This window comes from Phoxinus phoxinus (assembly GCF_949152265.1).
Source record: "Phoxinus phoxinus genome assembly, chromosome: 10".
Taxonomy (NCBI): Eukaryota; Metazoa; Chordata; class Actinopteri; order Cypriniformes; family Leuciscidae; genus Phoxinus; species Phoxinus phoxinus.
In genome coordinates this window covers 5,804,835-5,831,136 of record NC_136885.1, presented here as the reverse complement: position 1 = coordinate 5,831,136, position 26,302 = coordinate 5,804,835, and the positions used below count along the sequence as shown (strand labels likewise).

The 26,302-nt window shown below is 36.5% G+C and overlaps 1 protein-coding gene across 3 annotated transcripts in view; it reads right to left on the bottom strand.

Annotated features, from left to right (window-relative positions):
• Positions 1-14,720: 14,720 nt before the first annotated feature.
• ube3d (ubiquitin protein ligase E3D) overlaps positions 14,721-26,302 on the bottom strand; it is a 29,612-nt gene continuing 18,030 nt past the window's right edge. For 2 of the 3 annotated variants that reach the window (XM_079626176.1, XM_079626177.1), the window contains exons 9-10: positions 24,588-24,726; positions 14,729-15,953 (exon numbers count right to left, since the gene is read on the bottom strand). In XM_079626176.1, the coding sequence (XP_079482302.1) occupies positions 15,933-15,953; positions 24,588-24,726 (160 nt within the window). In that variant the 3' untranslated portion in view covers positions 14,729-15,932. Of the gene's footprint in view, positions 15,954-24,587; positions 24,727-26,302 lie in introns of all 3 variants that reach the window. The other variant, XM_079626178.1, reaches the window with a different exon arrangement.

The window sequence follows — 26,302 nt, the reverse complement described above, 5'->3', positions numbered from 1 at the left end:
TGGCAGGTGAATGGTGTAATTAGGGAATGCGGCAGAAAGGAAGAGAGAGAAAAGTGCGAGTTATGGAAGCAGGCATGAGTTACAGAAGAATGGAGAGTGGAGAAAGCCACATCTGGTGTGTTAAATCAGATTACATGTTAATTGAACAACATTCAACAACGGCATGCACTCCTGACAATTTCAGGTTGCGACCAGGGTTATTATAGTTAACTAAAACTAAAAACATTTTAAAAATGTATATCGTGAAATAAAATAAACATTAACTGAAATACAATTATTAATATTATTTCAATAAACATTTTTTGTTTTCATTTAGTTTAACTTGATGTAATAAAATAACTAGAACTAAAAGAAAACGACAAATAGAATTGACAAAAATACAACATTTCTAAAACTTTTAACTAAAATGAAAACCAAAAATTAATTAAATTATAGTAATAAACACTAGTATCTCAACAATACTAAAATAGGTTGTGGCAACTGCATTGACATTAAATCTGTTATTAATGCAGTGATGTAGAAGTGTATATGTAACACTAATAATTATAAACAACTAATCATTTATTAAAAGGAATGAAACGGAAGTTGCAATAGTCTTTTCTTCTATATCGTGACGTATATTCGAGTAAAACGGCTGAAAAATGAGAAAAATGGTAGAGCGGGACTAGATTTTGTCCTCGGGATTTGATTGGATTGTGGGAAGTTGGGCGTTGCTAACTAAATAAAGGCAGATCTGAATTTCAGTTTGCAGTGAGTTGTGGAGGATGTGTAGTCCCACTCTCCGAGACACGCGTCATGAAAAGAACAGATGTCGTTTCAAGAGGGAGGGAGGATTACGTGTTTGATTTAAAGATTACCAGTGCATATGAATATGAAAAATAATGATGCACTGCTAAATCATTTATAATAAATAAAGAATTGATTTCATGGGGACTAAGAAACATTTCAGGTGTTTCTTAATTTTTTTCTTTCTCTGATAAAAAAAGAAAAAAAAGTTCAACATTTGAAAATACACTGCGAAAAGCATAATCTCTCAGTAAAGGCTCGGACTGTTAGTGACCAAAGTCAAAGTGAAGCCGAGGAGAAGCAAAGACGACACTTTCGGTGTTCATTCATTCATGACTTTAAATGTGTTGGCCACAGAATCCACGTACAGCCACAGATGCATAAACATTGGGAGAATACGACCCCACGGCCACATCCGCTCGATCTTATTTGATTTCATGCGGAGCTCTCATGAAATAATCAAATGAGTGAGATATTGCTGCTGTGTCCTCAGGCTCTGTGTTCTACACACAAAACAACACTCGTTCATTTCTATAAGAGAAAGAGGAGGGACGATAGAGATAATTCAGTGGTGAACTTATGAGGACGTACTCATTTTTCTGAAGATATTAAATCACACACCGCCGCTCGCAGAAAGCATTCGGGCCCTTAACCATCTCTCTCATTTACTGAATTACAGATCTGCAAGTGAAGCGCTGTGTTCGTGATGTTCGTGTTTCGAAGCAATATAATAAGGCTCATCATTGATTTGTATCTTTTATTTTCTGCTAGAGAACATTTTTAATAACCTCGAATAACTGAAAGACATGGTTGTCATAAGTGCCATTCATTTGATGTTTTGTAGCACCAGAAACTGCGGAAATTACTGCATTTGCTGGCTTTGCAAGCTGTTCAAGTGTGGTTTGCTCAAGGTTGTTTGAATGGACCATTGAGGTATAATGTGTTTGAGAGTCTTAAGAGATGGTGTTTGATTGTGTTATTACTCTCATTTCTTGTCTGCGGTGGTCTTGAGGGCAAAAAGCCACGAGGCAGGAGCACTTGACTGCTTTAAATTGGGCTATTTATCTTGGCCGCGTGGTGGCAAACGGATTGGCTCCTGCCTTACAGTCCATCTATCATTACGAAATTGCAAGTATATTGACCCCTTGAGTTTTGAAGAGAGCAAGATCTTTTTGGAAATTTAGATGCGTATCCTACAGGTTTCCTGTCTTATAGAAAAGACTACATTAATACATGCCCACTAGCAAAGGGTGTACATCTCAAGATAGGTATTTAGTAGGGATGTCAATTAAACGCACACAATTATTTTTTGTATTTTAATATGCTCCTTGAGGTTCACCTATTTTGCGCACAGAAATAAAAAAAATATATATATGTGGAAAAAATAGTTTTTAACCCTCATTCTGGGCCTCGGTCTGAAATGATCAGGTTTTAATATGCGGCTCCTTTAAAGCTTTTTAGTAATAGGTCATATTTACCATTTATTTACTGGTAATGGTTAGCGCGCATAGTCTTTTGCATCGCGTATAAATATGTTTGCCTTGTGTGTGCGAACAGAATCCACATCGGATCACAAACAGAAGCTATTTAAACATGAACTTGAGTTTTGAGCTAAAATGATGTTAAAAGTATTTAATGCTGATCTACGCTGGTACATGGCGCTGGTAAAACGGCGCTGTCGTCTCCGGAAGTCCACCTCTGTTCGTAACCACTCCTCAAGCCCGAGCTGGCCCGCTTTAGACCAAGGTATTTGTCGGGCCAAAAAACCTTGGCCCCGGCGAGGCCCGATCAAGCCCCGGAAGTGACAGTGGAAAGTTGCGACTGGCCCTGGCACGCACTAGCACGCCCGATTTTGGCCCGACAGTGGAAACGCGGCTATTTACTTACAGTTTGTGATGCAGCTGCTGTCAGATTCAATACAGTTGCTGCCTCATCTGTTAACAAATTTTTTTTTTTTTTTTTGTTGCAAACTCTCCATTACACTGTGCCTCGTTTACAAAACAATCTGCAGTCAAATGCTCTGAACAAACATATAATCCTCTGAAGCGATCCAGGACGCCATTAAAACCAAACCATCCACTCGTTCCTGACACTGGGGTTCTTCTGAAGTGTGTACAGAGAGCTGTCAAACGAGCTGTTTTAACAGGACATGTTCCTTTATGCTCCTATTTACTCTTCCACTTGTCCTGTTGCCGTCAGACTCAAGTGTGTGGAGTAAAACAAACGGGCATCTGTAAACTGTATCCAGTGTAGACAGCATCAGTGATTATAATGGGTTCCGTTTGCTTTTGACACGACGCGACGCTCACATCCGCTGTAGGCAAATGTCAGCAGTTAAACGACTGAACGCCAGTGGGCGGGGCCTGTGCTGCGATGATGTGCAACCGTTCCTCAATGTCTTGCTCTAGAGGCAGTCATATGCAAATACATCTGCCCATGTGATGATGACACAGATCCCCCAATATCAAAACAAGTTGTTTTTGGACCTTGATTGACAAGGTCGAAAATAATGAGTAGGATGTTTTTAAGCGATGAAACTTGCAGGATGTTTTAATAGTAAAAATACCTCTTATTTGTCAAAAGATCAACGCAAGAAGTCTCTTCTATTGTACCAAGGCTGACTAATCAAAAATACGGTAAAAACATGATCCTTAAGAAATCATTCTAAAATGCTGATTTGTTGCTCAAGAAATCTTTTGTAACACTATAAATGTATTTACTGTCACTTGTGATTTAGTCCTTGCTGAATAAACGTGTTAATTTCTTTAAAAAAAAAAAAAAAATCTTACTGATCCTAATGTAAATGTTCATTGCAGAATTCATCAAAGGTAAATAAGGCTGGAAATTGACTAAAAATGTGTAAAACGTTGGTCAGATCAATTTGATTGCAAAATGAACTATAGGCTGTGACTGTTTTCAGTGAACATTAAGAATGTACATAAGATTTATGGACTTTTAAATGCAATGTATATTCAATGCATTATGAAATGAATTGTCTTCAGTCTCTATCTAAAGCTAGATCCTTTTTTTAGAATATGTGATTAATTCAATACAATAATTTTAATAATTAATCTGAATAACATTCCAAATAATAATTTTAATCCCGAGTGATGTCCTCAGGAATCATTTTAAAAGCTTAGCTAACTCTTTAAGATCTTAGCTAGGATTTTAAAGCCCTCATGTCATATTCTTTTTCATGAAGTTCATTTGTTTTCTTTTCTTTAATAACATTCAAACAGAGACTGTGAGTCTGCAGGTGGAAATTCATTTGAATTAAGGATGCTATTGGACAGGAATGTTTTATTTTCTACAACAATGTTAACAGCTATGAACATGAATTTTACTGCCACATAATCAAGGTTGCATTTCAATGCAATATAAACTCTTTATACGAGACAGTAATGCGCTACAGAAGTAGGGTGTAGAAATGATCACTTTCAAATAGAGTTTGCCTAAGGACTAATTCTAATGATAGGACTCTTATAATATAACCCGTAATGTAATAATCACTCTTTCTGCAGGACTCTTTTTATACTACTTCAGGGCTAACCGTTTGATGTTTCTTCTTTGACAGCTCTTTCGTTTTCTTTGTTAGCTGGTTTCTCTGGATGCACCGCAGACACCCGAAAGGCCTTTTAGAGACAGTTCATGAAAAATATGAAGCATCCGAGCCAAAAAGTTCTGCAATGCCGATTCGTATTTATTTGCAGAAGTAAGAAAGTGTAAAGTTCTCACTATGTGCTTCTGCGACTCCCCCGATGGCGACACACTGCTTGCACTGCAGGTCTGTTTCATTATGACATCTGTTAAAGAAAAAACTTCCTCAAACCGCTGCATAACAAGGTTGTATTGGCTGGCAGACTTTGCCCGCAGGCTTGGCCTTTCTGTAGGTTCAGAGCTGGCAGTCCTAATGAGACACGAGGGACTCGCGCTTAGAACCAGAAACTTCTCCATCATGAGAGAGAAGGGCTGGAGACATTCGTACAGGATCTGATTGATGAACAGGACAAGATGACAATGCAGCTGGAAAGTGCAATGTAAGAAGTCTAAATCTGAGCTATCTTAACTGGAGAACATTCCCGACTCCAGAAGCACAAACAGGAACACATGAGCTCTGTTCCAAAACCTAGTGAGCTGCCTACAGCATTTAAAGGGCTGGTATAATGCCCCTTTCACAAGATGTAAAATAAGTCTTTGAAGTCCCAGAGTGTGTTTATGAAGTTTTAGCTCAAAATACCCCACAGATATTTTTAGCATGTCAAAATTGTCACTTTTTGAGGGTTTGCAAAAACGCACAGTTTTTGTGTCTGTCCCTTTAAATGCAAATGAGCTGCTGCTCCCTGCACAGGGGGCGGAGCTTCAACAGTTTGTGTCCTTTTACCTCACACAGGCATGCACTGAAAATTTCACAAACGTTCAGCCTTTTATGTTCAAACTGGAGTCAGACAATGATGGAGAGACTCCAGAAGAAGTGACAACATGTAGAATACAACAAGACATTTCTGAATGGTTAGGTGATGAATTTATGTTGCTGATGTGTAGTTATCTTCTAGTCATTGATTAGCATATTAGTCATGATAATCTATAAATCGTGTTCCGGGGGCGGGGTTTATGTAAATATTGGGGTTGGTGATGTCACTAACCCGGGAGGAATGTCGTGTAGTTCCTACCAGCTGTTTGTTGTAGTCCTTAAAAAGCCATTTCTGTACAGGCAAATTTCTCCCTTTGCTTTGAACTTTGAGCTTCATAACTTTGCAGATGTTGTTTATGCTCAAACAGCAACAATACACACTAACTAAAGTTAGAAAAGTGAAATCATAATCAACCACCCCTTTAAAGCATCACAAACAGATCAAACAAAGCTTGTTTAAAGGGTGTGTTCACACTTGTAGTTTGGTTTGCTTGGTTCGCTTGGTCTGGGTTAGGGAAAGAGTTAGGGTTAAGTTATACATTTTTTTTTACATGTCTTTGGTCCGTGTTGTGTTCATATTTCAGTCGAACCGCACCAGAGTTCGTTTGGACTGAGGCCCATCTTTTCAGCGTCTTTTCCGCTTGTTTGGTGGCTCCACGGTTTAAATGGCAGCGTTCACACTTATTCAAATGAACTGCACTAACAGAGCAATCGCACCAGAGTTCGTTTTAATCAAACCAAACATGCCAAGTCTGAACACACTCTAAAAGTTAGATGGAAACCCAGGGACATTCAAAATGTTTACCAATCAAATAGCTTACACTTTATTTCAATGGTCCACTTTATATGTTCTACTAACTATACGTAACTTTGCAACTGCATGTCAACTAACTCTCATTAGAGTATTAATAAACTGTCTGGGTTCAAGTTAGTTACCATGTAGTTGCAAAATTACTTATAGTCAGTAGAATATCTTTTGGGGAGCATCAAAATAAAGTGTTAATAAATAAACAGACAGTCTAATACTCTAATGAGAGTTATTTTACATGCAGTTGCAGAGTTATAGATAGTATAATGTCTAAAGTGGACAAAATAAACTGTAACCCTCACAAAATACCATTCAGAAGTTTTGGGGTCGGTAAGATTGTTTAATGTTTTTCAAAGAAGTCACTGATGCTCCCCAATGCTGCAATTATTTGATAAAAACAAATCAAATATTTTTTTTATTTTTTTTGCAGGATTCTTTGATGAATAGAAAGTTGAAAAGAACAGCATTTCTTTGTTATAGAAATCTTCTATGGCATTATAAATGTCTTTGCTGAATAAAATTATTAATTGTTTCATTTATGCTCTTAAAAGTGCAGTAAGTGATTTTTTTATAAACTGTTGATATTTGAAATCACCGACACAAACACGCCCCTACCCAACAGGATCACAGCCCTATCTTAATAGCTCCGCCCCCAAATTCAAGAACACGCAATACAACACAGGCATCTTCCCCTCATGAGTGAACACGTCCCTTACGCTCGGCCCGGTCACATATTGTAACAGTGCTACAGCTGCGCCCCACTGAGCTCATTGGATGTTTGCATGATTTTCACATCAACCTAATAGGTTAGGGTATCCCCCAAAACAAACTTATTTTGAAAAAACTTATTAATAATCACAACAGGCACAGTTTTTTTTTTCATGATCAACCAAGAACAACAATCTAATCACAACAAAAGTGAAGCAAGACAAGGAAAATCTTCCTACCAAAAAAATCTTCCTCTGAAATCTTTGAAGGAATGTGAACTAGACGATTCAAATGTTCCACGCAGACAGAGGGTGCTGATGTAAATGCATGAGCTGAAAGGAAATATTCAGTGTTACTGTACTCCAATTAGTATAAAAACAGTCATAACACACAAATATTGGATAAAATTGTCATTTTTTAATTATATAAATTATAGGGTATTCATTCATTGCTGGAAAGTATTGATTCAAATATATCAGTATATCAGTCACATACATTTCTCCCTTATTTAACTCATCACTAAACTAAATAAATAAGTCAACACAATCACTTACAATCAGATCACCATCAATATCAATATCAACCCAATGTATCATATTTGATACACTAATTTCTAAGGCCTCTAAATGTTCAACATGATCAAAACTTTTTGTAAAAACGTCCACCTTCAGCGTGTGGCTTTTTCCTGTGAAATATTTACAGATTTTTACCAAGTAAATGGAAGAAGAACTGTTATATTATTAGTAGTATTTCAAGATGAACACTTACTGGACTGAAGCAACTTAGGTTTACACCTAAGAAAAATCATGTCAAAATGTATTGTGCTGGATTTTTATTTATTTATTATTAATCATAATAACTAACATAACTAACCAAAAGTCAACGTGTGTCTGAATCATGTCTGAATATAACAAAAGGGGATATGAAGCTGGACAGATGTCTAAATATATAAAGTAAAGCTTCTACCTAGTAACAGAAGGGTGTGCTGGATTATACCAACGAAGAACCAATCATATTATAGAAAAATGATGTAATGTATCATATTGTGCCTGCTCCTATTCTATAAAAACTGTTTTATTCTGTTTGCTGGTGGGATTCTCTCTGGAATTGGTCTGAGATCTTCCGGCCGGGATTCGCAGGCGTTGTCTGGAGTCCGTCTGGTTATTGCTGTGCAGCAGGTTAGAGGAACACTAGACCTTATTCCCAAGGGAGAGTGTTCAAAAAGCAAGGAGACGTTGTTTGACTCAGTGTGAGACTCTTAGGTGGGGTTAGATACGGTCAGGTAACTATTATTCTTAGGCATTATATGCGGGCAGAGTAGCTAGAGGCGGACAGAGTACACAGCTTCATTACTTGAGTAAAAGTACAGATACCTCTTGCTAAATTTTACTCAAGTAAAAGTACTACAGTCAGATGTCTACTGAAGTACTTGTTTTTAAAAGTACTTAAGTATCAAGAGTACATTTTCAAAATATTGCATTACTACTGCCACAGTGCTTACATATGTACAGAAACGTCCTACATGGAGTTATGAAAAATGTTAATACCTTGGAGAATGTAAAAGGAATTGAAAGTAAAATCAAGTCATTTTCATCTTTTTACCATGTTGCTTTATTTAAAGGGATAGTTCACCCAAAAATTCTGAAAAATTCTGTCATTTTTGTTGATGGACGCCATTGACTTCCACAGTATCTTTTTTTCCTACTATGGAAGTCAATGGGGTCCATCAACTGTCTGGTCACAAACATTCTTCAAAATATCTTCTTTTGTGTTCAACAGAAGAAAGAAACTCATCCAGGTTTGAAACCACTTGAGGGTGAGTAAATGATGACAGAATTTTCATTTTTGGGTGAACTATCCCTTTAACATTAAATAAAGGCAATACAAGGCAATAGCACAATGGCAACGCTCTAACAAACGTCTGCTAGAGTTTTAATGGATTTTTTTTGCACCCACATTTGAACCTGACTGTGTTAAACACATCGCATACTCAAGAACATCACAGCAAATGCTCAGCTTACATTAATGTGTAATATCAGAAAAGAACATTCAGCTAACAATTGTGTGTACATGCGAGTTTCTCTGTTTTGATCAAATCAATAAACCTAAACCAGCAAAGAAGGCAATATAGCAATGTTCTGACACCTCTGAACCACACCTCTGAAAGGTGATTGCTGATAGGCTGTCCCAATCAGTGGCGCCTGCACAATCCAGTCACGCTTGAGAGGGAAACAACAAATTGAGGGTTTCCGAGATTTTTCTTTTTTACTTTTTATTGAAGTAACGGGTACTCAGTCATTACTCACGGTTATGGATAGAAATGTAGTGGAGTAAAGAGTACAATATTTGCCTCTCAAATGTACTTGAGTAAAGTCATGAGTACTCCCCAAAAATGATACTCGAGTAAAGTACAGATACCTCAAAATTGTACTTAAGTACTGTACTCAGTTACTGTCCGGCTCTGAGACGTCATCCAACGGGTCACCTGAGTATAATAGTGTAGGTAACCTGAAGTCTACAGTATCCACAGTATCAAATATGATCATCAGGCTTTTGAGGAAAGTTTATTTGTTCATCTCTCAATCTTCATTTTATTGCATTATATCTTTGAAACTACAGAGCTTTGATGATAAAACTAAGCATTTAAATATCCTCTTACTAAGACATTATTGGGAGATATAGAGTGACAGCTGATATTTATATGATTTTATGTAAAGTAGTTTATAGTGCCGTAAAGATCTCATCTTACATTTTGGTTATATTTTCACTCACTGTGTTTTTATGAGCTCCATATTCTCACTATATCAGATTACATGAGCCATAAAAGGCTGATATATCAAACATGATACTCAATATGCAAACTTTTTTTATTTTTTTATCTAAAGGTTAAATAAACTGTTCCATTTCAAAAAATGTGTTTTGTTTTCTGACTATTATACCACATGTCAGGCTTTCCAGGGTTAATACAGGAGATAAAGGTTTTACACGTCTACATCCATCCTCTTAGAGAGAGAGAGAGAGAGAGAGAGAGAGAGAGAGAGAGACAGATGCACTTCTGAGATCATGTGTGCTGTGTTCACACTGGCTGTCGGATTTTCCTCCAAAAAGTGGTTTTACACATTAAAAAGACACACTTTGTCAGAAGTGTAACATGTGTCGGATGCATGCGAAAACTGGCGGAAACGTGTTTCAGAAGCAAACAAACCTGCTGTAGATGCAGTATTTATAGTTATTTACATTATATTTACATTTATTCATTTAGCAGACGCTTTTATCCAAAGCGACTTACAATAGAAGCAATTAAACTAGCAGTAGACCAAGTGCTATGACCCTTCACAGTACAATCCAACGTACAGTACTTTTTTTTTTTTTTTTTTTTTTTTTTTTTTATAGTTATATTTCCAGTTATATTCAGGAATTTGTGCATTATAGCAACATAAAAGTTTTTAAAGAATCTCATGAAGCTGGTTGACGAGTGATGATGGATTCTAGACCAAGAAGTCAGATTTTGAAATTTGGTCACCACATAATCTCCATACCTCAGACACGTAGAACATATTCACACCAAATGATGGCTATTGTTTAGAGTCGACATTCAGACAATATTCATACTAAACCAGTAGGTGTGTCCAAAGTTTTTTCTGGTATTGAAAAAACAAACAAAACAACATTATGTATAAAATAACACATATGTGACCACAAAACCAGTCACAAGTCGCACGGGTATATTTGTGGCAATAGCCAACAAAACACAGTATGGGTCAAAATTATCGATTTTGCTTTTATGCCAAAAATCATTAGGATATTAAATGAAGATCATGATCCATGAAGATATTTAGTAAATTCCCAACCTTAAAGGAACACTCCACCGTTTTTTTTTTTAAATAGGGCTTATTCACAGTCTTTCCTACATTTAGATAGGTGGGCAAATGCATTTTTGTCTCAGTACATGCATTGTTTTAGTTTGGCAGGGTCGCCGCTAGCTTAGCTTAGCATAATGAATGGAATCCTTTGTTGCCAGCTAGCATGTCCTGAGTAAAAGTGATAAAAAAAACACCTAATTACTTCTTATGGCCTGCGTATTCAAAACGAGTACAAATAGCGATGCAGATTAAGACTAGACGATGTCCTAGGCAGATATTGACTTGGGACTATATAAGGGTGAAGCACAGGCGATGCTATTTGGGCGCAGAGATATCACGCAGCACCTGTTATAGTATATATATAAATTGACGCATAAGACTGGTTTTGTGGTCCACGGTCACATATTGCAAACTAGTTCCCAAAGCATTTTGCAGGCGTCTGTTGGAAGTGCTGTCTTCGTCTCTGGGCTGTTATTTGTCAGAGAAACAGTGCAGTGAGTTTGCTGCCCTAACTCTATTCCTCAGTGGAGCTGAACACCCGTGTGACTGATGAGCTCTCGATGCAGTTCAGCCTGCTGGCAAATTCGGTTTCCTCTAAATTAGTCTCTGAGTGAAGCGGGCGCAGGCATTACAACAGCGCAGAGGTGGCAGTGCTCAACCAAAAATAATGCAAACAGGACTATAAATAAGTTTGAGCATCTTTGTGCCATTCTTCAATTAAAAAGAAACCTTCATAATGTACATTAGAGTGGAAGTCTTTTGGGCATGTTTGAATGATGCACTTAGGAAAGGTTAATTTCCTGTTTTGTGTTAGCTTCATGCTGATTTAGTTATTTGTGGAGCCTGATGTAAATATATGCATCTGTGGTCATTAGATGGAAAAAAGAAGCAGTTCAGACATTCTGGAAAAATATACATCATATAAACCTGTGAAATAAAAATAAACCTGTGAAATTTAGAAAAACATGGCAGCAACGTTTTAAGTTTTATGGATTGAACTTAAATGTAAAAGTACAAAACTGCATATTTTATCTTAAGTAATAACTTCTGTTTTGTACATGTGTAATATACTGATAACCACTATAAGTGGTTAAAGACACATGATGATTTATAGTTTATCACAATTAGCTTTTCCATAAGCTGAAGTTAACACTCGTATATCAATGGTGCACACAGTGACATAAACAAATGCAAAACACTATCATGGTAACGTGTGACGCTAATATAATGCAAAAAAAAACATGAATTTAAAGTGTAAATCCAGCTTTTAATGTTGTTTATATGTCTATAGTGTTTTTAATTTGCTTTAAGACACACCATGTGTAAATTCATAAGTCAACACCATTGCGGAGTATTTTCTCCTTCAAACTGCAGTGAACCAAAGACAGTCTCAAACACACGGTTTGAAATCGGTGGTGTTTCTGACGTCACAAACTACCTTGTAACAACCAGTGGATCTCTGAGCTGAGTGAGTGAGTGGAGGCCGGGCTCATTTGCATATTCATAGAACCACGTATACTAAATGAGGCAAGGGTGTCGAGTTACATTCAAGCTGTTTTAAGGCATGAGTCGCATGACAGTTTTTTTTTAACATGTCATTCTGGTGATCAAAGATGAGTTTTAAGGGATACAATGATTGACAGGGGGACTTTGACAACATCAGATGGAACATTAAAAGAACATAAAAAGATCCTAAATCTGTACTTTTAACAGTATTTTACTGTAATATTACATAAGATCTGATCTATTAATTAGTTTTTCACCATGTAGAAAGGGAACTTGCTGTTAACCAATTAACAGTTTTTTACCATTATTTTTTTTTTTAAATTGACACAATTTCCATTTAAACCCTCTATCTATCTATCTATCCATCCATCCATCCATCCATCCATCCATCCATCCATCCATCCATCCATCCATCCATCCATCCATCCATCTATCTATCTCAGTATCTATCTATCCATCCATCCATCCATCCATCCATCCATCCATCCATCCATCTATCTCAGTATCTATCTATCCATCCATCCATCCATCCATCCATCCATCCATCCATCCATCCATCCATCCATCCATCCATCCATCCATCTATCTATCTATCTATCTATCTATCTATCTATCTATCTATCTATCTATCTATCTATCTATCTATCTATCTATCTCAGTATCTATCTCAGTATCTATCTCAGTATCTATCTCAGTATCTATCTATCTATCTATCTATCTATCTATCTATCTATCTATCTATCTATCTATCTCAGTATCTATCTATCTATCTATCTATCTATCTATCTATCTATCTCAGTATCTATCTATCTATCTATCTATCTATCTATCTATCTATCTATCTATCTATCTATCTATATATCTATCTATCTATCTCAGTATCTATCTATCTATCTATCTATCTATCTATCTATCTCAGTATCTATCTATCTATCTATCATCTATCTATCTATCTATCTATCTATCTATCTATCTATCTATCTCAGTATCTATCTATCTATCTATCTATCTATCTATCTATCTATCTATCTATCTATCTATCTATCTATCTATCTATCTATCTATCTCAGTATCTATCTATCTATCTATCTATCTATCTATCTATCTATCTATCTATCTATCTATCTCAGTATCTATCTATCTATCTCAGTATCTATCTATCTATCTCAGTATCTATCTATCTATCTCAGTATCTATCTATCTATCTATCTATCTATCTATCTATCTATCTATCTATCTCAGTATCTATCTATCTATCTCAGTATCTATCTATCTATCTCAGTATCTATCTATCTATCTATCTATCTATCTATCTATCTCAGTATCTATCTATCTATCTCAGTATCTATCTATCTATCTCAGTATCTATCTATCTATCTCAGTATCTATCTATCTCAGTATCTATCTATCTATCTCAGTATCTATCTATCTATCTCAGTATCTATCTATCTATCTATCTATCTAATCTCAGTATCTATCTATCTATCTATCTATCTATCTATCTATCTATCTATCTATCTATCTCAGTATCTATCTATCTATCTCAGTATCTATCTATCTATCTCAGTATCTATCTATCTCAGTATCTATCTATCTATCTCAGTATCTATCTATCTATCTCAGTATCTATCTATCTATCTATCTATCTAATCTCAGTATCTATCTATCTATCTATCTATCTATCTATCTATCTATCTATCTCAGTATCTATCTATCTCAGTATCTATCTATCTCAGTATCTATCTATCTCAGTATCTATCTATCTATCTATGGTGTTAACTTTGTTCACAGTTATGCTAGCGGTACTAATAAAATGTCAAAGATCAGATAGTGCCATTTTTCCTACAATTAGTGAAGTGTTGCTATTGCTTATTCCCCCTTCAGTGCCCACACCAGCTCTATGCAAAATATCACCTCCACTGTATATACGACACACATACAGTACCTCACACAGCACCCGTTCATCCGGCAGCGTCTTTTATTGGTCCTGGAACAACATTCCCATGAAACACAACAACCTGCACCTCCTCTTATTGAGATGAGGGAGTTCAGATGATCAGAGGGAAATTTATAAATCTTCAACCAGCCAATCAGCAAAAAATGCTGTTTTTAACCTGATTTTGCAATGCAGTAATAAGCTATTTTCTATGAATGTGTATGAACTGCAAAAAATGCATTTCTTAGTGTTTTTTATCTTGTTTCCAGTCCAAATATTTAAACATTCTTACATCAAGATGCATTTACTTAAGTACAATTACATAAGATATTGTTTTTGCTTAAAACAAACAAAATTATCTGCCATTTGGGTAAGAAAAATATTTACCACATTGGCAGTTCATTTAGCTTGTTTTAAGCAAAAACTGAATTTAGATTTTTTTTTTCATTTGATTTAAATGCATCTTGATTAAAGAATTTGTACATATTTGGTATTAGATATTTATTCAGCATCATTCCTCCAGTCTTCAGTGTCACAGTCCTTCAGGAATCATTCTAATATGATGATCTGATGCTCAAGAATAATGTATCATTATTAATGTTGAATACAGTTGCACTGCTTCATATTTTTGTAGATAAATTTTTTCATGATTTTTGATGAATAGAAAGTTGAAAAGAACAGCATTTGAAACTGAAATATTTTGTAAAAATGTAAACTTTTTATTGCCACCTTTAATCAATTTAATATGTTATTACTAAATAAGTAGTATTAATTACAAAATAATAGCATTAATTTATTTAATAAACGAAAAAATCAAAATTGACCATATTTACTTTGTTTGCCTAAATTGATCGTTTTGTGGTGAACAATTTATCCATGCAAGTCAAAAATTTTTGGCTTCGTAATCTTTAATCAAAATCTGAAAATGCCCCCCCAACCCCCCCCCCCCCTTTACTCTTTACTCTTTACTCTTTAAAGTGACCTTCAAACTATTGTAAACTTGGCTTTTTCAATTCAACAGTCAAAGTTTATCCTGTTCAACGTTCCTTTTCTAGACCAGATTACACAATTTGCATTATCCTCACATTTACATGCAACTACATACAGAAAGATTGTGGTCAGATTAACCTTGTCCACATATCTTATGGTTGTTTTTATGGCCTGTGGCAAAACTGTTTTGATTATTAATATGCATATAGTCAATTTGTACCTCTCAGTGAGAGCAACATGAAGGTTTGTGAATTCCAGAGCGTGAGCATTCAGATCAGGGCTCAAGCTCTTCAGACTGCTTTAAAAATAGTCAATAAATTACATTTTCTGTTTGCCAGTACAAAACTCAGTGTTGTGAGAGGTTTCTAGGGTGTTGCTATGCATATGCCAGATAAAGTCATGTGCATTCCACACAAAGCAAAGCACCCTGATGACATTCAGGCGTTTTTAAAGGAAAAGTCACGATGCGATATTAAGCGCAGTGAACTCGAAGCTTATTCAGGACGCTCTATGAATACATTTACTCGGTCACGTCTGGGAACGCAGTGTTTCCAGTCACTCGCTGGACCGCACACTCAAGAACTCTGACACCATTCCTAAGATAGACAGCGAGTCAAAGTACCAGTAACATGTTTTAAGAGTGCATGGAATGATGTTCAATGTCCTTGTAATGAAGCATGATGGGTATTCACACTGGTACAAATTGCAAGATACAATCCCAATTAAAAATACACACAGGCCACTTCCTTCTCATATGCAGAACATTCGACCGTAGAACAAAACAACTTCAAAGGGTTTTATTTATATATAAAAAAAAAAAACACGTTTTAATATTTAGCATTTCCAGACTATAAGACATGACACTGCGCTGATAAACTGGTCCGCTGTGTGTGTGTTTGGAGATGTGAACTGGAGCTCAGTACATCACATCCGCATGTAGGCCACCTGACGAGAGAGGAGGAACAGACGAGCTTTAGAATGGTTACAATACAGAATCCACACAGTGCAAAAATCTAAACTCACAGAGTATTTGGATGTCATACTACATACTAAAATGTGCATTATAACTGGCATACTGTATCCCACAATGCAATGCACTCAACTAGACCTTACAACTGAAATGGAGTAAATATTAGCCATGTTTTTTTTTTTAAATCCTTTTCTTAATTCATTATCTGAATTGACTACAAACTGCACTAAATTTCATTAAAAATGCAAAATGTTCCACTCACTGAAGGTTGCAACGCATTGCATAGTTCCACACAAAGAAACTGGTTCACATTTACAACCATACAAAAGTCTGATGTCGGTACAATGTTTTTTGTAATGTTTTTGAAATAAGGCTGCAAAATGCAGAATACAATAATATAGTGAAATATTATTATGATTTCAAATGACTGTTTAATATATTTTAAAAGTAAAGCTGAATTTTCAGCATCATTACTCCAGTCTTCAGTGTCACATGATCCTTCAGAAATCAGTATAATATGATGTTTTGCAGCTCAAGAAACATTTCTGAATATTATCAATGTTGAAAACAGTTGTGCTGCTTCATATTTATGTAGAAAATGTGATGCATTTTATTTTTCAGTATTATTTGATGAATGTAAAGTGCAAAAGAACAGGATTTATTTGAAATAGAAATCTTTTTTTTTTAGCTTAAATAAAGTATTTACTGTCCCTTTTGATCAATTTAATGTTAAAAGTACTGAATTAAAGTAGATTTCTTAAATAAATAAAAAACTCACTGAGCTGAAACGGTTTTGACCGGTAGGGTATAAGCCAAAAAGTCCTCTATGACTTCTATGACTCATAAGCAGTGATCCACAGCTAGGCTGCTAGTTTAATCACTTCAAAAACGACATGACACAATCTGGGATCTTTCATTTACATAAAAAATATGAAAACTAAATAGGTGACAAAAATGGGCATAATGTAAAACACGTGCCAAACAGAGAGGAGCAGCTTCAGCCGGCCTCGAGTCCTGTGACGGACGATGTTGAACTCTCGCTCATGGCCATCAGTGCTTCACACTGCACATCATAAAACATGCGGTCACTGAGATACATCACAGCTAGAGCTGAGTGGATGACCACACGCTTACGTCATAGTAACTCACACACACTACCATTCATACATTTGTGGTCAGTAAACAGTAAAGACATTCATAATGCAACATAACATTTCTATTTCTAATAAATGTTGTTCTTTTGGACTTTCTATTCATAAAATAATCTTGAAAAAAAAAATGCATTTAGTTTGCACAAAAATATGAAGCAGCACAACTGCATGGATAATAATGAGAAATGTTTCTTGAGCATCAAATCAGAATATTATAGTGATTTCTGAAGGATCATGTGACACTGAAGACTGGAGTAATGATGCTGGAAATTCAGCTTTGATCACAGGAATAAATTACTCTTTAAATTGAAAACAGTTATTTTAAATGGTTTATAAATTATAATATTTCACAATATTACTGTTTTTACGATCAAATAAATTATTAAAAAAACGAACAAAAAAAATGTACCGACCCCAAACTTGTAGTTGGTTTAGTTTGAAATAAAATGACATTAATTTAAATGGGATGCAAATCATAACATAACTCTTTCTGATATTCGCTGGATTAACTTCCCTCTGAACACTGGGAGACATCTCTTCATGCAAACTGGCTCCACTCAGAGCTTTTTTATCTATATAGGTCAGGTGTTGGTGTGTGAGCTGAACTGTACACAGCATTCCCAGAGGCACATATGCTCGACGATGTCTGTCTGCCACTTTATCATCACAGCACTACAGAAATTGGCAAGATGAGTGATAGTTTTCCACTTGATGGAGAAAGTTCAATGTCTCCAACAGCTACAGCAGAGAAAACACGTTTGCTAGCCAGAGAAACAAGTTGATTATCTGAATTCAGATTAAACCATAATCCCACAAAGTAGCTTGTTTAATGTAACGCTAAGCTTTAAATCACTCTGCAAATGATCTGAGCTCAACATGCTGACACTGAGTTTTCCCAAATCTCCACTTATTAGCTACTATTTCAGTCAGAATGAGAAGATGCTGCCTATATAGACAACAGATTCTCACTGCCAACCAGTGTTGGGGAAAGTTACTTTTAAAAGTAATGCATTACAATATTGTGTTACTCCCTTAAAAAGTAACTAATTGCATTACTTAGTTTACTTTTTTAGAAAAGTAATGCGTTACGTTTGCGTTACTTTTTTCCCCACCTGGGCTGGGCTTGTTTTTTTATAACACAAAAGTTCTATTTTTGGGCAAATGTAAAGACCCTTTCACACCAAAAGTGAAATAATAATAACAAACCTTTCTATCTATCTAAAGTCATTTTTGCTTATTTAACTGAATCATCGAAGGTCAGAAGCAAGTACATTGGTCAATAAAGTGAGATTAAATGCATAAAAATTATGTTTTATTTAACATATTTAGTTATTTTGGAGGTTTGCATAGTATTCTGATTCTGCATTTCACTGATTTTATTCATTTTGAGGAATATTGAATTATTTTTTTGTGCAAGTGAGACAAGTAAATGCTCATATTTAATCTAGAACCACAATAAACATCATGTTCTCACACACACAATAAATGGGAAAACAAAGTAACTTGCGTTACTTATTTGAAAAAGTAACTCAGATATTTTGTTGTAAATTTTAGAAGTAATGCGTTACTTTACTAGTTACTTGAAAAAGTAATCTGATTACAACTCAAGTTACTTGTAATGCATTTCCCCCAACACTGCTGCCAACGCATCAAAAGCTGAAGTATGGTCAAGCGTGTTTGTTTAGCTATTAAGACGCTGAAGGTCGCCACTATAATCGACACAAAGGGCATGGGAATTTTATTGTCATGAAATTATATAAATTTAATTGCATTTACATTACACTATTTAGACATTTTGGTAACACTTTACTTGAAGAGGTGTGCATAAGACTGACATGACACCTTCATAATCACGACATAACACACATCATGAATATGAAGGAGGTTTTATGCATGGTTATGACAACTGTCTTTAAGTGTCATTCACTCAATTATGACATTTTAAATGCAAATATGATTTTTTTTTAATGTTTTTATGACAACTTGATATAAACCAATACATCATAACCTGTCACTGTATTTGTCATGACAACTTGACATTACCAAGACAACATAACCTGTCATAAATATGTCAAACATGACATAGCAGATTAATGATCAAACTTAAGAAACTACTTAGCTTTATGGGTTAACATTACATTAAACTGTCACGTGGTTGGTTTTGATATTGGCTGTCATGAGGCCATTATAACACTGTTATGAATATTTTTCTGGACCTCAACTACAGGGGAGCAAATTGAGTTTGTCATTAAAATGTTATAATGTCCTCATGACAGCCAATGTCAAAACCAACCACCTGACAGTTTAATGTAATGATAACCCATAAAGCTAAGTAGTTTCTTAAGTTTGATCATTAATCTGCTATGTCATGTTTATGACAGGTTATGTTGTCATGGTAATATCAAGTTGTCATGACAAAGACACTGACCGGTTATGATGTATTTGTTTATGTCAAGTTATCTCAATGTCATATTTGCATTAAAAATTTCATAATTGAGCGAATGACACTTAATGACAGTTGTCATAAACATGCATAAAACCTTCATATCCATGACGTGTGTCATGTCAGTCTTATGCACACCTCTTCAAGTAAAGTGTTACCCTTATATTGCAAACATTCAGATATTGCCGTATGATGAAGCATTACGTCAGCTTGGCATTGGTGTGTCTAATGAATGATTGTGCTAAAGTGTGGATTTATCTATTGAATGAGATATGACTGTGATCATTTTCAGTGAGTAAAACCAAGATATTGTATGGCTTTAGAAGACTTAGAATGCAACAGAAGTATTTAGTAATACTTTGATTCTGCTCTTTGGTCAGTTTTTGCAATAAATGCATGTGTCATCTGCCAGAAGTGGTTAAGTGTGGGGTAGGGATTAGGTGCTCAATTACATCTATAGGTGTAAATATACATATAAAACAAAATAATTTCTACTTTTACAAATGCATGCAAAGAATTAAATGAGTCAAGCTATTTTTTTTGTCAATAAAGAGACACCTAAGGGTACCGAAGCGTCTTAATAGTGACGTTAAAGGTGCTTGACCATGCTTCAGCTTTAGACACCTTAGTAAGAATGGGTTTAGCCAAAAAAAAAAAGTCAAAATCTTCACATGCCCCACATAATTAATAGTATTTCTCATTAAAAATTGGTAGAAGACCGTTCCCTCACACCTCAAGAGTTACAGATCCTTCAAAAACACCGCATTTCCCAGGAATTCCTGAACACTGCTTGTAAAATTCTCCTCTTTATCTTCTTTTTTTCAGTCAAAAATATAGACTGTATAGACGGGGACTCTCAAAAGACGGATGTTTTGTCTCCTTACTTTGGAGCAAATATGCTGAGGAAACAACAATAACTGAGGCAAGCATTTCAACCAGGATATGTGCATGATTCAAATGCACGTCTGCTTCAAAGAGGTGCCATATTTTGTTTTTATTCATTAGTATTCTTCTTTTCCACTGAAAGGCATTTCAGCTTAAGCAATGCGGACGTGAGGTACTAGCGTCAGCTTAGCCAAAGATGGGCAATTAAAAATGACATCAACTGAGGTGACCGGTAACTAAACTTTCACTTATTAGCTGCAAAGATTAAAGAAAAAAAAGATATGAACAGTCACATGTAGAAGGGAGTAAGAAGAGCCGTGCTATTGTCACTGAAACTCATCCATTATTATTCTGCTGGATCTGTCGGCTTCCTTTAACTCTGTAAATCACCAGCTGCTGTTGTCTACAGTTGTGGTCAGAATTATGGGCACCCCTTGTAAATCTGATCAAAGATGGCTGTAAAAATCAATCTGCATTGTTTATCCTTTTGATCTTTCATTAATTTTTTGTGTGCAAAAATCTAACCTTTCATTGAAGTAGAAGGGGGGGGGGGGGGCAAAATCACATTATTGGTGCTTTTCCACTGCATGGTACTTGCTTTTCCACTGCAGTTTAGTTATATATTTAGGGCCCAAGCCTTGAAAAGGCGAAGGCCCTATTGTTTTCCAAAGGATTATTCTTTATTCTTTATAATTATTATTTTACTACCTTTTGGGCACTTTTGGGGGCCTTAACGTGCTCAAAAACTCTTGAAACTTTGCACAAATGTCAGAACCTGCGGCCATTAGAGCCGGACTGAAGCTGGTACCCGGGCGTGGCAGGGGGGCTCGACAGCGCCCCCTGGAACACGGTCCGAAAACTTGGTCCATAAATCAAACACGCTTGCATGAAATAATATGAAACTCGGTACACTTATAGATCTCATCGGTTCATATATCCTTCATGCTCTGACTTTTTACCCCAGCCCAACAGGAAGTCGGCTATTTGGGGTAGTCTGAAAAACACATGCAATGGAATTTAAAATACTCCTCCTAGAAAATTCAACCAATCTCCACGAAACTCGGTGTGCATGAAGTCAAGACATGGAGGATGAAAAATTGCCAGGGGATTTTTGATATCTCGAACGGTTTGGCCGTGGCGAGGAAACGAATTTATGGCGAATATTGGAAACAGGAAGTGTGTTATAACATCCTCATACATTAACTGATCTTGATGAAACTTCAGCAGTGTGTTCGCTGTAAGAGGCCGATCACATGGATGTGACTATTGTGAGTCAACGTTATAGCGCCACCAACTGGCAGCAGGAAGTGTGTCACTTTCAAAATGCTTTAAAATCACCCTCTTATTTTTACCCGATTTGCTTCAAACTTCATCTGTATAATGTAAACACACGACAGATGTAGACCTGTGAAAGGATTATTGATATCTTAAATACTGTTGCCATGGCAACGCATCAAACTTTAAAATTATTTTTTAAAGTTTTTGAGACTCTTAACATGCTTGAAATTGCATGAAACTCGACAGACACTTTACATTTATTGCCTAGTACACTTGTGCAAAGTTTCAGAAACGGGCGTGGTAAGGGGCTCAGTAGCGCCACCTTTAGTCAAAAATGGGGTATTAGTTTTACCTACAGTAACAAAAATCGGTATTTATATTTATCTCCCCAAGCCGGACAACTTTCTAATTTACAGTCATTAGCTCCGACCAACAGGAAGTCAGATATTTTGGTTTGAATGTGATTTGATGGGAATTTTGCCAGTCTCTCTCAGTGTCTGTGTGTGTGAGAGAGGAGGGGGGGCTTTATTTTAACCCTTTCTCTGCTGTGTGGGACTTCTCGGGCACTTTTGGGGCCCTTAACGTGCTCGAAAACTCTTGAAACTTTGCACACAGGTCAGAACCTGCGGCCATCAGGGCCGGCCTGAAGCTGGTACCCGGGCGTGGCAGGGGGGCTCAACAGCGCCCCCTTTAACGGGGTCCGAAAACTTGGTCCATATATCAAACTGAATATTGCATGAATTAGTATGAAACTCGGTACACATATAGATCTCATCGGGCCGAACAACTTTCGTGCTCTAAGTTTTATGCCAGCCCAACAGGAAGTCGGCTATTATGGGTTGTATGAAAACGCATGAAAATTTTATATACTCCTCCAAGAAATTTAATTTGATCTTCACCAAACTCGGTCAGCATGAAGTCAAGACATTGAGGATGCTAAATTGCGGATGGCTTTTTGATATCTCGAACGGTTTGGCCGTGGCGAGGAAACAAATTTATGGCGAGAAAAGAGAAACACGATGTGTTATAACGTCTTCATACATTAATTGATCTTGATGAAACTTCAGCAGTGTGTTCGCTGTAAGAGGCCCATCACATGGATGTAACTAATGTGAGTCAAAGTTATAGCGCCACCAACTGGCAGCAAGAAGTGTGTTACTTTCAAGATGCTTTTGACAAAAGTGGGGGGTTAGTTTTACCTACAGTAACAAAACTTGGTATGTATTTTGTGCACATCGAGCCGGACAACTTTCTAATTCACAGTCATTAGCTCTGACCAACAGGAAGTCAGATATTTTGGTTTGAATGTGGTTTTGTCTCTCTCTGCCAGAGTTCCCCCTGCCATTCTGTGTGTGTGTGTGTGTGTGTGTGGAGAGGGGAGGGCACACACACAGACAGCCCCCCCCCCCCCCCCCCCCCCCCAACTTTAGTTGCCTTTACCGGGGTGGCGGTGCCACCGGCTTGGGCCCGTAATCGCTGCTTGCAGCTATATTATATTTTGTTCTTATGTCAATAATCTATTATCTATATTTTGTTCTAATGTCAATTATCTATATTGATATGAGAACAAAGGTATAACTAACTAAAACAAAAATCTCTTAAAAAATGTCTAATTTCATTAAACATTAAGGTCTTGCGCACTCAACGAAACTGCTAACATTTCGATGATGCAATTTTTGCTGCACGCAAATTCACACTCTTGCGGAGAGTATAAACCAGGTATACAACTGCGTAAACAGCGTATACCGCTGCAACGGTATTTTCAAAGGTATTTTAAAACGTCTTTTTACCCCTAAGCAAAGAATGAAAAAGAACTTTGTGACTGAGTATATTACAAAATTACTTTTTGTCACTCCCTTTCAAAATCGTCGTCTCCTCCTTCGCTCTTAACTTTGATGTTTACAGTGCATTTACTAATATGTAAAGGTTCATAACTTCATTATGACAATATTTGCACTCCATAACGTTAGACCTATTGCTTATTTCACATTCTCGAACTAGCATATCACAAAAGGTAGGAAGAAGTGTCTAAGTCACATAAATTAACCACTGGAGTACCTCAGGGTTCGGTGTTTGGCCCTTTCCTTTTCTAGATATGCACTACATTAATGCAATTTAACAATTTAACCAGAAGTCCTTTACCCAAATCATTTAACAACAAATACGCAACATCACTAAACCCTCTTTATAGAGTGCTGCTGGGATGATGTTTCTAGGTTTTGGCCTACAAAAATCCAAGTTATCATTAGCACTTCCAGGTCCATCCCTGAAATAAGGTCTGTGGTTAACACAAGCTCAAGATATTTTCAGGTTTTATTCTACGAAAAAAAAACAAAAAACTCAGCAATGCCCCCTTGTGATTTTTACGTCTTGAAAAAAGGCATGAGAGGTTGTTAGACATTAAACGTCATCACGTCGGACATCTACACAATAGTTGCTTGAACAGTTACAATCACACTCTTGCAAACTATTCTAACTCAAACTTTCAGGGAAATTATTTTTTAAATAAAATTAAGCTCTGCGACCTATAAGCCAAAGGAAAAATCCTATTGTTTTTTCTTCTTCCAGAGAACCAGGGCTATGTGAACTTACAGACTACAAAATACATCATCACTGCAGAGCTCTACTTCATTTATTGTGTCACACACCTACGCTTGTCTGTACTTTTCTAGGCAATTTGGGGACTTTGTATTGTGTTTCTCATTACTGTCTCTTTAGGATGAATAGCTTTTTAGATAGTCCTCTTTTTGATGTCGCTTTGGATAAAAGCATCTGCTAAATGTAATGTAAAGGAGGAGTCAGAGATAATGAACTATAATGACTAAGCAGTTCAGTATGACTAAGTATGTGACCTGATATGAGTTCATGCAGCGCAGGAATGCTGGCAGCCTGAAGGTGCTGGACATCAGAAGCTTCTGGAGGTCCTCACATGAGCTCTGAGGGAGGGGGAGAGGGTGCACGCTAATGTCCTTCTCCCAGACATCCACAACACTAGAACAAGAGAAAGAAAAACAGAAGATATATGAGAGAAAGAAAAACAGAAGATGAGGGAGAGAGAGAGAGAATTAAGACACACACGTCTCGTATCGCTTCTGCCAGAAAAAAAGAGGCAATAATAATTATACACTGGAGTTCACTCAGAACGTAACGAAATAAAAAGTCTCTCACCTCAGAAAAACTAACTTTCCTGTCCTGGCGTTGTGCTCGCAACGCGCAATCAATTGTCCGTGCAAATGCAGTGGTGTGCGCTGTGTATCACTTTCACTATATAAAAATCTATTTTTATTTTCATTTATTTTGTTATTTTCTATATTGTTGATCACTGTAGTGGCTCATACCAATGACCATAATACCAAAAACTAGTTTGGGACTACTATTTAATAGCCGTACCTTATACTGTTATTAATCACTGTTAGTGATATTCTTACAATTTATGTGTATTTTAAGAGGGACAGTACTTGTATGTCGACTAATTAAAAAAAAAAAACTAAAAACTTGGTTCAAATTCCTAAAATGTTTTGAGAATCCTCCGTTTAGTGATCTAGAAAGAGGATTCACGCCCGGGGTGCAGTGTAAAAATCCTTTATAGCCTACACATTTTAGCAATTTAAAAACGTTTGCAGCATTTAACAATCTCCAATCTGCACTGCTCTTGGTAGATTGCACTGGTCATAATGGAGATGAGCTCTTTAATTTGCACATTGTCAGTAGATCACCCATATACATTTTTATGGGATTGCGGTCTCAAATTGGCCCCGTTTAGTAAATCAGGCCCTTAGTTTAAAAATTTTCTTTGTCAAATGGCTCACAGCATGGGTCTGGTGCATTGAGTGTTTCTGCTCAGCCTGCTGAAGACCGACCAATAAAAATAGGTCTTGCTCAGCTATACAGAAAATGAGGAGGAACATTAACTGAAGGTGAGAACAGAAACCGTTACTACCTCTGCGCAATATCTCTGCGCCCGCAGAAGCAGCTGGACTTTAAATTATATTAATCTGACGGCTTGAATTTTTAATCATGTCACAGCAATCGGTCAATACGCAGCACTGAAGACAGCAGAGAAGCGGAGAGACTTATGTCCTGACACACATTATGGTGATGATCTATGCAGGACATTTCATTGACATTTACCCATCTGTGCTGTAGCTCCACAGAAAGCGCACACGCAGCTCTTAAAGTGGAAATGCTGGAGAGGCCCAGAGAGAGACGTGTCATGCAAAACCTCAACCAGGGAACCAAACATGCTTTTGGTGGAAGTTGCTCAATTACATAACCGTGTCAATTGCACTAATTGCATTTCATGTTACAAGAGGGTACTTATGTATTTTTTGATATCTGAGAATTTTTTAATTGAAAGACATTATCTACTGAGCATTGGGAAGTCTGAGCTAGGTCTGTGCTTCGAAGTCAATGTTTCTTTCCTACTCTAGAACAGATATTGTTTTAATTTCCTCAGGGCCTTAATCGTTTTAGTCATCTCTTAAAATATCCGAAGGCAAACAAGCCTAAGTTTTCTCCTCAATAGCAGAACAGTGTTTACTCAAAAGAACAAACCAAGAGCTTGGAT